This window comes from Lemur catta, chromosome 5, assembly GCF_020740605.2.
Source record: "Lemur catta isolate mLemCat1 chromosome 5, mLemCat1.pri, whole genome shotgun sequence".
NCBI classification, from domain to species: Eukaryota; Metazoa; Chordata; class Mammalia; order Primates; family Lemuridae; genus Lemur; species Lemur catta.
In genome coordinates this window covers 101065251-101078257 of record NC_059132.1, presented here as the reverse complement: position 1 = coordinate 101078257, position 13007 = coordinate 101065251, and the positions used below count along the sequence as shown (strand labels likewise).

The following is a 13007-nucleotide window of genomic DNA, read 5'->3' as shown; positions in this document are numbered from 1 at the left end:
GCTAGCCAGCCATGTACAGCTGGTTCTACCATATGAAGCATGGATCTACTCCCTCCCTCTTCCTTAAAATAGGTTTTAGAAATTTTTTTTTCTAGATAAAACCTAGAGAAGTTGTGTTGGGGATAAATGGACTTAGGCTCACTCATAGATAAACCCAGTAACCAAATTAAGTGATAGCAGTCAATACTACAGAAGAATGAAGAACATACAAGTGAAGCTTGTATTGAAGAAGGCTGAGAGTGGATAGTGGAAGGTACAATATGGTTATATGTCTGGAAGTGGGAATAAGTAAGTGTAGTTATAAATATTAAAGTTTAGAAAGGTGATATATTTTGAAGATCAAATTAAGGTTTAAAAAGGTTTTTTACAATCAAATTTCTGAAAACACTGACAATTTATTCAGGAAAAAAGTCTGACTTTTTCAGGTGAGTACATGGTGTTAGATATGAGTTAAGAGAACTGAGTAAGTGATACATGCATAAACAAATATATTTTACTTGTAGTTCATAGGGGTCACCATTTTAAAATCTGAAGATGAGTACTATGTAAGTACAGAAACAGTTTGAAATTATGTGGATTCATAGAATTTTAAAACCTTGGGAACTATAATTAAACTTTAAAAATATTTCTATTGTATTAGTAGTTAAATAATTTTATAAAGTTTACTGGATTTAAAATTTGATTTTTATTATTCATAGTCTCAAAATCATGGTTTTAGAGTACAGTATTAATTCTTAATTGCATTTCAGGAAAAATTTACATACTTTGAAATGCATAAATTTTAAGTATACAATTCAGTAATTCTCATAAATGCATATAACCTTGTGAACACTACCTCAATCAAAATAAAGAATATTTCTATCATCCCAGAAAATTTGTCTCATGCCTGCCTTTGGTCAAAACCTACCCTCCATTGTTTGGATTCTATCACTATAAATTCATTTTACCTATTAAACTTTATAGAAGTGGAATCATCATGTATTTTTTGATGCTGGGCTTCTTTCACTCAGCACAATGTTTTTGAGATTCATCCAAATTGTGTATATCAGCTTATTCGTTGTTATTTATGGGTAGTGTTCCTTTATACTCACAAGACTAGCATAATATATTTGTGATATATTTTGACATGTATTGTGATATATCTGTGATCACAGTTGACTGTTATCTTTAATTCCTTGAATGTATTTATAGTAGCTGCTTTAAAGTTCTTGTATGCTAATTCTAACATTTTGAGGATGGTTTCTAGTGATTGCTTTTTCTCTTGACTATGTGTTACTTTTTCTGGTTTTCTTCTCATGTCTGTTTATTTTCGATTGTGTACTGAACAGTGTAGATGCTACTTTTTAGACATTCTAGATTCTGTTATCTACACTGTGGTCGAAGTATCTGCTCAACGCTTTTATTTATTTTTTTGAGAACAGGGTATTGTTCTGTTACCTGGGCTAGAATGCAGTGGCATCATCATAGCTCACCGCAACCTCAAAATCCTGGGCTCAAGTGATCCTCCTGCCTCAGCTTCCTGAGTAGCTGGGACTACAGGTGTGCTACTGCACCCGTCTAATTTTTCTAGTTTTTCTGTTTAATTAGAGGTGGGGTCTCACTCTTGCTCAGATGGGTCTCAAACAACTGAGCTCAAGTAGTCCTCCTGCTTCGGCCTCTCAGAGTGCTGGGATTGTAGACAAGAGCCACCATGCCTAGCCTCTTTTTTGATATCTTAAAAAAAAAAAAGACATTCTCACTGAGTTCAAACTCTCTTGTACCTTTAAGACTGTTGTTGCCTTCAGGGAAAAGTTATATAAACATGGATCTTACCTAGTGCCATTTTCTTCTTTCAAGAGTGGATTCCTAACTGGGGCTTGGTAGCTCACGCCTATAATCCTAGCACTCTGGGAAGCCAAGGTGGGAGGATAGCTTGAGGTCAGGAGATCCAGACTAGCCTGAGCAAGAGCAAGGACCCTGTCTCTGCTAAAAACAGAAAAAATTAGCTGGTCATGGTGGTGCATGCCTGTAGTCCCAGCTACTCAGAAGGCTGAGGCAGGAGGATTACTTGAGCCCTGGAGTTTGAGGTTGCAGTGAGCTATGATGATGCCACTGCACTCTAGCCTGGGCAACAGAGCAAGACTCTGTCTCAAAAAAACAAAGAAACAAACAAAAAAAAACGGATTTCCCTCCAATTTCTATCTATTCTTTGCTTTCCAGTGCCATTAAATACAGATGGTCCGCAACTTACAATGGTTCAACTTAAAACCCATTTTTCAATTTTACAGTTTTTACAATGAAAAATCCTGGGTTTATCAAGATTTAGCACCGTGATAAGTTGAGGAACATCTGTAGTTCTCTAATTTTTTTTCCAGAGTTCCTAATTGTTAGTCTGAGATAAGCTATTCTACCATTCCTGGAAATCTTCCCTTAATATTTAAAACATTTTTAATTTTTTTGAAACACACATAACATAAAATTTATCATCTTAACCATTTTAAGTATATAGTTCAGTAGTGTTAAGTACATTCAGATTATTGTGCAGCCAGTCTCTAGAACTGTTTTCATCTTGTGGAACTGAAACCCAGTACCCATTAAATGACAAACGACCTCCCCTTTCTTCAGCCCGTGGTAACCACCATTCTACTTTCTGTCTCTACGAATTTAACTACTTTAAGTACGTCGTATAAGTGGAGTCCTATATATAGTATTTGTCTTCTTGTGTTTGTTTTGTTTAACATAATGTCCTCAAGTTTCATCCATGTTGTAGCATATGACAGGATTTTTATCCTTTTTAAGGCTGCATAATAGTCCATTGTATGTGTATACAATTTTGTTTATCCATTCATCCATTGGTAGACACTTGAGTTGCTTCCATCTTTTGGTTATTGTGAATGATGTTGCTATGAACAAGAGTGTCTTTTTAAATTTTTGAATACTTAGAAATTTCTCTACACTTAGACACGACCTTTATCTTGGATAGGCTAATTTGGTTCAGAAGTATTTGTGAGGGAAAAAAAAAAAAGGAAAAATAAGGGCTGAGGCTGACAAACAATTTGTTATCCTCAAGCTAATTTCTGTGCAGTGATTTCTTTTGAAAGGAAAATATGATCCAAAGCCTTTGGGTAGAGCTTTAGTTAATTACACTTTGATACAGTTTTTTTGTAACCACATTCTTAATGTTCAAATTTCCTGTCCTTTGTTTTAAGCGAAATGATTTTCAGGAAGTTATATACTATATCATCTACCAAAATGAGAGCTATTAGCTTCCATAAAGTTGGTTATTGGAAGTAAAATTTATGCATTTGGCAATTGTTATTCAACGTCAACAACAAACAAACCAAAACTAGAATCACTTCTTAAAAATTTGGTCCATTAATTTTATAGGAAATTAGAATACAGAAATGTCTGTTGAGAGGACTAAGAGATTTCATAAGCATTTAGAAAATCTTTATGGTTATGATTTGTATCTCTAGCATATTTTAATTTATATTTCTAAACCCTGGTACCAGTATAATTAAGGGGAATTCAAAATGTTGTTATTAATAGCTAGGTATAATAGACTAAATTTTTAAAAACAATAGACTTAATGTTGATAAAATTGAGGGTCTCTTTGTATGCTTGCAGAACATTAAAAACAGTACACATGTTAAGGCTTCAGAAATTTGAGTTCAGTTGATATGAAATGCTTATGAATATTTAAAAATTTCCTCGTGAAGTTAAACTAGCATTATTGTGCCATTTTATCTTTATATATCTATTTTATTGCTTTTAGAATGTATAATTTAAAAATGGATTTATTCAAAGTGTTGAATAATAAATATATATAAGTCGTATGTGTGTGTCTACACATGTATACATACATAGTCTACGTATTTGTGGAATTTTTTGGTCACTCAAGTGTGCTTGTATTGTAGCTCAGTATAAATTAGGATTTGTTTTAAGTCTTTACAGATTGAATTATAAAGAAGAAAATAGTAGTAGTCAAAAATGCAGAACAAAACAAAACAGGTAGCCTTTCTGTGGAGCAGTTAAGAAATGCTAAAGCTACAGATGCTGGAAGTTAAATGGCACACTTAGGGAACATAAGCAGAGCATATTATTACTCTGTTAGCCAATTTAAAATGTAAAAGCTCTATTTTAGGGGTTCAGATACAGTATGAATGAGCTACATGTCTATTTTGAATTTCGATGGTAAATGTGCCTGTAAGTAAATTGTCCAGATTATCCAAAGGGCCATGATCATGATAACAGAAGATAGGTCTGTTTGTCGCCAATAAATGAGATTATAGGATTGGCTCATTCCTATTTTTGCCATAATTTCTTACCTCTGAGTCAGAAATTGTTTCTGCTTTTTTCTTAATGGAATAGTTGTTAGAGACGAGATGTGGCTACTTTTTGCAAAATCTAGAAAACATAACAGCCATTTATTTAAATTAATATCTGGAAGTTAGCAGAAAATGGCTGAGAGTTTTAGGAGATGGTTGGTTTGTTGGCTTTGCTTTTGTTTTGCCTTCTCTTTCATGTTCAGTGGTTAGTGATGCAAATATTGATTCTACCTTACATGCTGGAAGCCCTCTATAAATATTTATTTACTGAACGGTGAGATTGAGGTAGTATCTTTTTTGGCAGTTGGTAGTTAACTGTTCTCAGCTAGAAGGCAATTAGCTTAGGTATTTTAACCCGATGACTGAGGCTGACGGAATCGATTTGAAACTGTATCTAAACCTATGTATCTGTGTCTGTGAACAAAATTCTTAAGGCTATATTTATGTTTTTGGGCTGTGGGATTTAAGATGCTGTTTTATAAATTGTTGTAAAGCTGCATTGCAAAAATTCTAGAAATGTAGAAAAGCATTGAATATGCTTTCATGGTTGATATTTTGAGAGAAAAAAAACCTATCACAGAATATTAAAACAAGAATGGTGCTTCCTTTGACCTGTGGGTACTTGCATATGTGGGGAATCCTCACATGGGGAGACGCTGGTCCTGAGCACGACGTTCCATTTGCCGTGTAGTTCTCTAAGAGGCATGACTCTCCTTCTCACTCTCTGCACCCCCCCCAAAAAAACCCCACCTAAATTTATTATTCTTAAGCCTCTAAATTGGTATGTAGTAGCCAGGATGAATACAATGAGCACCAAATCCCAGGCTAAAAAATTACTTGACAATTATAGGTTAGTCCTTTATGTGCCAGTTGTGAAGTAGATCTGGTTAACAAGTTATATTTTGTTCCTCAAGATTCTTGGGGATAAAGTAGTGTGCAGACAAGCAAAGAAAAACAAGAGGATAAATTATTTATCTGAAATGATATATAGTCACATCTGAAATTAAGCCAAATCAAATAGTGTTTGAAAAGTGAAAGAAAAAACTTTGAGAAATAAGAAGTGATGAAAAGTGCCCTTGAGATAGAGCATAGAGCAGGATTGTGTGGCTACATGTTTTTCTCCCTGGGGTGCCTGAGGGGAATCACCACTTAAGCCAGTAACATTTTATTTTTCAAAAGTTGCTTGCAAAGATCAACATTGGCTTCACTTTCTTTCTATATGGGCTAGAGCTGAACTATCCAACAGAGTAACCACTAGACAATGTGGCCATCGAGCACCCAAAATGAGGCTAATCCAAATTGAGATTCCTGAAATTATAAAATATACACCAGGCCAGACGTGGTGGCGGCTCATGCCTGTAATCCCAGCACTTTGGTAGGCCAAGGTAGGAGGATCACTTTAGGACAGGAGTTCAAGATCAGCCTGGGCAACATAGGAAGACTCAGTCCCTCATCTCTACAAAAAATAAAAAATTAGCTGGGTGTGCTGACTTGTGCCTGTAATCCCAGTGAGTTGAGAGGCTGAGACAAGAGGATCATTTGAGCCCAGGAGTTTGGGGTTGCAGTGAGATATGATTATGCCACTGGGCTTCAGCCAGGGTGACAGAGTGAGACCCTGCCTCTTAAAAAAAAAAAAAAATTAAAAAAACAAATACTAGATTGCAAAGCTTAGTATGGAAAAATTAGTGGAAAATATTTCATTTTTAAATATTGATTTTTAAAATATTGATTACATATTGAAGTAATATGTTGAATATATTGTGTCAAATGAAATATATTAAAGGTAATTTTACCTTTTTTTTTTCTTTTATTTTTATTATTTTTAACCTCCAAACACATCTGTCCAGCAACCTGTTTCTTTTTTACTTTTTTAATGTGGCTACCAGAAAACTTAAAATTACATTTGTGGCTCTCATATTCCTATTAGATAGCACTGCTCTATAGCTAGGGTTTTCTAATTCCAAGGCATAGAACTGATCCAGAATTAAGAAAATAGGGACTAGAAATCTTCCAGAGAAGGTGATGGGCCATAGACACTGAGCCTAGTGTGGTATCTCATACTGGTATATGGGATTCTTCCTGCATTAGTTGGGGGTCTCATTAGGAGACAGAACCCACACAGTAATTGAAAAGGGAAAGTTAAATATAAAGAATTATTAACTTACAGCATGAGATTAAGTACTAAGTGGTAAAGAGAACTCTAAAGAATATAAGAAGAGCGGATGATAGAAACAACCGCTACCTCTAGGGCTAAGGCAAAGCACCTTCAGGCAGAATAAATTTGGAAGAAGTCTCCTCCTTCACTCCGGGGTTGAGACCTGGGTCTCATTGGAGAGTGCACAACCTTGGCACATGTGATGGTTCAGGAGTTTGGGCAGATACCACAGGCCAGAGGAAGCCAGCAGAATTCTCTGGGAAGCTGCCCTGTGGATGCCATTGGAACTCCCTGGCGTGAGCACCACTGGGTGCCATGCCTGCTGCTGTCTGCTGCACGCAGTAGGAACCATCAGAGAAGAGCCCACAGGAGCCAGGAAGAAAAGTCCCTTCCTCCTCCAATACCCTTCCAGCATACTCTGCTGACAAGCTCAACATTATGCCAGTAGGCAAAGAAGAAATGTTTGCAGGATTCAGGTCCTATATCAGAAAGCAGGGCAGAAGGGCTGAATTTGGAGCACAAAGGCAATAGATTGACAACTGGTACACTTCATGAGTGTGTTATCACTGCATAAGATGCTCTGTTTTTTTTTTTTTGTTGTTTTGTTTTTTTGAATAAACTTGGGTAGTTTGGCATCAAGATAGAACATTTTAAAATAGGGCCAAGAAAATCCCAGGACATGTGATCACCATACCCAAACATTCTAGTTATATGAGAATCTTTCGTTTTAAATGATTTAAGAAAGATTACCTGTCTTCTCTTGAGTTCTGTTTTCTGCTCTCTTCATATTTTAAACCAGTGATCCCCAACCTTTTTGGCACCAGAGACCGTTTTTATGGAAGACAGTTTTTTCATGGACTGGGTTGTGGGGGGATGGTTTCAGGATGTTTGAAGTTCATTACGTTTATTGTGCAGTCAAATCTCTCTGCTAATAATAATCTGTATTTTCAGCTGCTCCCCAGTGCTAGTATTACCACCTCAGCTCCACCTCAGATCATCAGGCATTAGATTCTCATAAGGAGAACGTAACCTAGATCCCTCTCACTCAAGGTTTACAGAAGAGTTTGTGCTCCTATGAAAATCTAATGCCACCACTGATCGGACAGGAGGCGGAGCTTATGCGGTGATGCAAGTCATGTGTAGCGACTGTAAATATGGATGAAGCTTCACTTGCTCACCAGCTACTCACGCCCTGCTATGCGGCCCAGTTCCTAACAGGCCACAGACAGTACTGGTCTGGCCTGAGGGTTGGGGACCATAGTTTTAAACAATTAATATTAAACAGTAGGTGGCCAGTTTCTAGTAGAAATGTTGTCTTGGTATTTGCTTCTTCTGTTGGTTTTACTCATTGCTTTGTTTATTCCTGTTAGTGTTCGACTACAGTTACAGAGATTACGTTCTGTCCTGGTATGGAAACCTCAGCAGAGATGAGGGACAACTTTACCATCTGCTCTTGGAAGACTTTTGGGAAATAACCAGAGAGCTGCACCACAGACTGAGTCACGTGGATGTGGTTAAAGTTGTCTGCAATGATGTTGTAAGGACTTTACTCACTCATTTCTGTGACCTGAAAGCTGCTAATGCCAGGTAACTATTATAATATGAACACCTCACCCCTTTTTTCAAATTAAAATATCTTTCTTATTGAGTAAGAGGTCAAAGTCAAGACAAAACTCTAGAATGTTCTGCCTCTTGCTAGTAGTTGGCTTAAAAATGTAAACATATTGAGGGGAAGTAACTATACTGTTTTGATAGAGAAGATTTTTAAAAGCTTTCTAATACTTTTAAATTTTTCTAATAAAAAACCACTTTATAGATATGTTTAATTTTGCAAATACACAGTCCAATGAATTTTACTGAGCCAGCACCAAAATGATCTTATTTATGGCATTTTAGGTATTTAGAAGTAGAAAATTTAAATATTTTATGATGTGAACAGTGTCAATGAGTTTACAATTTTTAGAGAATTTTAAATTTGGTTCATGTTTCTTTTGGTGAGTCCTGTGTTAATAGCTCTATTGCATCCCAATATCCTGAAAACCGATTTTTAAAGGTACTTAATATTGGAGCTCATGGGCTTTAATTAGAGAAGAAAATAACTGGTATTTAGGCATGTTAGCCCTTTTTACTGTTACATTAAAAAAGGTTCGTGCCTTTTAGGTGAGAATCTGCCTCTGGAAGAAGACCTCAACAAAGCCATTTCTGTGTTCATAACAAAATCTTACTTTCTTAGGTTTAGTGATAGGATCTTAAATGTGTATCTTTTAAATAAGTGTGAGGATGATGAATTATAGCACTTCTAACTTGAGCATAAAAAGTAGTCTTATTCATCCTCTTGTTGTTATCTAATCTTTGATAAAGCAGACAAAAATACACACTGGGGAAAAGAATCTCTATTTAATAAATGGTGCTGGGAAAACTGGATCCCCACCTCTTACCTCTCACAAAAATCAACTCACAGTGGTTAACAGACTTAAACCTAGGGTGTGAAACCTAAAGAATTCTAGAAGAAAATGTTGAGAAAACTGTTATAGACATTGGCCTAGGCAAAGAATTTATGAAGAAGATCCCCAAAGCAATCACAGCAGCAACAAAAATAAATAAATGGGACCTAATCAAATTAAAAAGCTGCTGCACAGCTAAGGAGAAACTATCATTAGAGTGAATAGACAACCTATAGGATGGGAGAAAATATTTGCATGCTATACATCTAATAAAGGGCTGATAACAAGAATCTATATAGAACTTAAAATTAACAAGAAAAAAATCAAACAACTCCCTTAAAAAGTAGGCAAAGTACATGAACAGAAACTTTATAAAAGAAGACAGAATATTGGCTAGCAAACATAAAAAAGTGGTCAATATCTCTTATCATCAGGAAAATGCAAATCAAAACCACAGCCTGACTCCAGTGAGAATGGCCTTTATCAAAAAGTCCCAAAACAACAAATGCTGGCATGGATGTGGAGAGATAGGAACACTCTTACACGGCTGGTGGGATGCAAATTAGTACAACCCCTATGGAAAGTAATTTGGAGATATCTCAAAGAACTAAAAATAGAAATACCATTTGATCCAGCAATCCCAGTACTAGGCATCTACCCAAAGGAAAAAAAGACATTTTATAAGAAGAACATCTGTACTCGAAATGTTTGTAACAGCACAATTCACAATTGCAAAGATGTGGAAACAACCCAAGTGCCCATCAATACATGAGTGGATTAATAAAATGTGGTATATGTATACTGTGGAATACTAATCAACTACAAAAAGACAATGGTGAACTAGCACCTCTTATATTATCCTGGGTAGAGCTGGAGCCCATCCTTAGAAGTGAGGCATCACAAGAATGGAAAAACAAGCACTACATGTACTTGCCATCAGATTGGGACTAACTGATCAGCACTTAGGTGTCATATGGTAGCAGTATTCATCGGAGGGGTGGGGGTGGGTAAACTCAAAACTAGTGGGTGTGGAGCACACTGTATGGGAGAAGGGCTTACTTGTAGCTCTGGCTAGTCTTATTGAAATGAGTAGCCTTCTGCTGTTTGAATATGAACTCTGTTGGAATAGGAATAGGAATGGCTAACATGGCCTATTGTCACTTCCAGGGAAGAGACAAAGTTCTGTAACTACATAAAGGGATGAGCCAGCATTGGTATCTTTGGGCAGGTGGTAACTGATGTTCTCTTCTAAGAAGCCCTATTGTGTGAATTTGTCGGAGAGTAGTCCGTAGTCTGTCTTGTGATGTTCCTTTTGCAGTGGATGTTGTTGCTACGTGTGGTTGTGCAGCCGGTCTCCATTCTTAGCTGTGTTGCCTCTTCCTGGGAATTGTCTTGTCTCCTAGTATCAGTTCTAAGAGGCCAGAATCCACAGAGCTGTTACATGCTATTTGCCAACTTGCTGCCCCGGTGTTTTGCAAACTTTTTTAAAAACTGTGATCCATTGTGAGAAATACGTTTTATATCATGACCCAGTTTCATAAAATTGTACTCTCATTACTTGTAATAACATTGACATTTTTGTTCTTTAACATTTTTTAAATATACTGTTTGTGACAACTCTATTTTATTTTCTTATTTTTGGGTCACAGTCTATGGTTTGGAAAACATTACTGTAGAGTAGTGGTTCTCAGATGTTTTGGTCTCGGGATCACTCCACGTTCTTAAAAGTTATTGAGAACCTCAAAGAGCTTTCTTTTATGTGGTTATATTTAGTGGTGTGCTGGAGCCACCTTGTACTGGCAAGTAAGAGCTGATTGTGCACATCTCTTCCCAACTTTGAGTCAGGTGATGTCATGTTGGTAGCTTGACAGGCCATGGTGGGAATATTACACCATGGAATGGGCAAATGCTCCAAATTAGAGTTTTTTCCTCCTGAAAAGCCAGTTGTTAAACACTTATCAGTTTACCACTTATCATATCTATTGATATTTACCATATTTAGATATTAAAACTAAGCAATTGTTAAAGTGCAAGAGTACATAGGACACTTCCATTAACCATCAGTGTGATGACATCACACATCATATAGCCTCTGGAAAACACCACTGTGCTTGTGAGAATGAGAGAGAAAAAAACCAAATGACTTTTTTATGTTATTACATAGTTTTGACTTCACAGACCTCTTGAAGAAGGCATCTTGCAGACACCTAGGACTTTCTGGACCACCCTTTGAATACTGCTCTTTGCAAAGAAAGTAACTTCCAGTCAGGAGGGAGGGATGTGAATTAATAAGGAAAACTAGAGGAATAGGACTCTTGGGTTATCTCCCTAGAGTCTTAAAAACTTCAGCCTCTCCTTTTGAAGTGTTCACCAACCCTTGGAGCACCTGCTAATTTGCTGCACTGTCCATTATATAAAGTGTTCTGAAGTTCTTCCTGATAAATACTATCAAAGACTTGTTTGAATTCGGTGGACACTCCTTTTAAAGCATTTAAATGATGGTGCAATAGAGGACAATATTGTAAATCAATCTTTATTCCAGTTAGAAGACCGATGGATTTAGGTTTGGGAGAAGAGCAAGTGGTTAGAGAAATTTAGTGTTTTTGTGATTGTCTAATTTCAACGTGATGATATATTTTTCATTGAGACATTTACCAGCTTTTGAAATTACTGCTTTTGTGGATAATATAAAAATAGTTATGGATAAAACATCAAAATAATAGAAACAGAACTGATTCCATATTAGCTCCTTCTCTTAGGGCTTCTAGTTCTCTTATGCCAAGGGTAGATTTATTTTCCTGGTATCTAGGCTATTCCTAGTAGCTCTTGTTGGAGATACAGCAACAACAACAACAAAACAAAGAATAAATAACAAAGAAAAAATATTTACCACTGTTCTCTGGGAGTGTGAATGTTCGAAGATGTGCTTGTAGGTCACTGGCATTTTGCATATGGATGATCTTATCCTGGAGAACTAATATCTTTGTATTATACAAACCATACAATGAGACCGGCAGACAATAAGCCCAGGTTTGATGGCTATATCTGTATCTGCCTGCCCCAGGTAAACAGTGCTCTTGTCCTAGAAATCGCCATTGGTGTGCAGATCTCTGTTGGCTGCGGAATGACTTTGGTAGCCTGGGGAGCACCGAATTGAATTGGCTACTGTTGGACAAAAGAATAATAAACTGCATTAGTAAAACAACAACACATCTTCTGGTTGATTGTCAGGCAACTGTGTGGAGGCTGCTTTCCGGTCAGCCTTATTTCTGAGCTGTTATTCTGTTGCTGCAATAAGCCAATCCAGATGACATTTAATTCTTTTCATTTGCTTCCTTTTCTGTTGTTTCATCTGTCTTGTTCCAGCATGTTTCAGGAAAATCTAGAAATGATTGGCTTTATACCATTAATTCAATAGCATCTTTAATTTTATAATTTCCTTCTTTTAATCTCTGCATTTTATTTGCTGATCAAGTACTGGCGTGCGGTTTGAGGGGAAAACAAAGAATGTTTATATTCACTTATTTTCCTCCTTCATCTCTTAAATTTTCTTCCCTTTCATCTTTGCAATCTTTGATTATGGTGTAATGTAGAGTCTGGACTTGAGAGTTATTTCTGCCATTTTTACCTCTGTGACTTTCTTCACTTTAATATTCAGATCTTAATTTTCTCATCTATAAAATGTGGGTGGTGTAAGTGGGAGGATTAAGTAATATTGTACATATGAAACTTATAAAAGGTTAATGTCCTTTTTCTTACTCAAGGAATGAGAACCCAGAGGCAAGTATTGGGAATTATAGTAAACAAATGATTGATCCACACTGAACAGAAGAAAGATGCTGCAAAGACCAGTGGTATAGTCCCCCGGAAGGCTAGCTAGACGTCTCCTGACCCATAAGTTGCCATATGCCTCATGAGCCTTTCTTGGCTTTAAAGCATACTTGATGCCCACTTACTAGAGACAGCATCATAGGAATATCCTGCTTGGAGTTTACAAAGAGATTCCAGGGAAGCATCCACCTTTCCTTCTTCCATAGATCAAGCTTGTTTGACCAACTCTCTGGCCTTTGACTCAAAAGGTTTTTGCCTAACTCAGCTCTA

The 13007-nt window shown here is 36.6% G+C and overlaps 1 protein-coding gene across 4 annotated transcripts in view; it reads left to right on the top strand.

Moving 5' to 3' along the window:
* The window catches only part of SNX25 (sorting nexin 25), a 104227-nt gene that overhangs the window by 24528 nt on the left and 66692 nt on the right, over window positions 1–13007 (top strand). For all 4 annotated transcript variants that reach the window (XR_006735414.1, XM_045552391.1, XM_045552392.1 and 1 more), the window contains exon 3: window positions 7833–8049. Coding sequence is in view for 3 of the 4 variants with exons in the window: in XM_045552391.1 (XP_045408347.1) it covers window positions 7833–8049 (217 nt within the window). In the remaining variant the exon portion in view is untranslated. The remainder of the gene's footprint in view (window positions 1–7832; window positions 8050–13007) is intronic.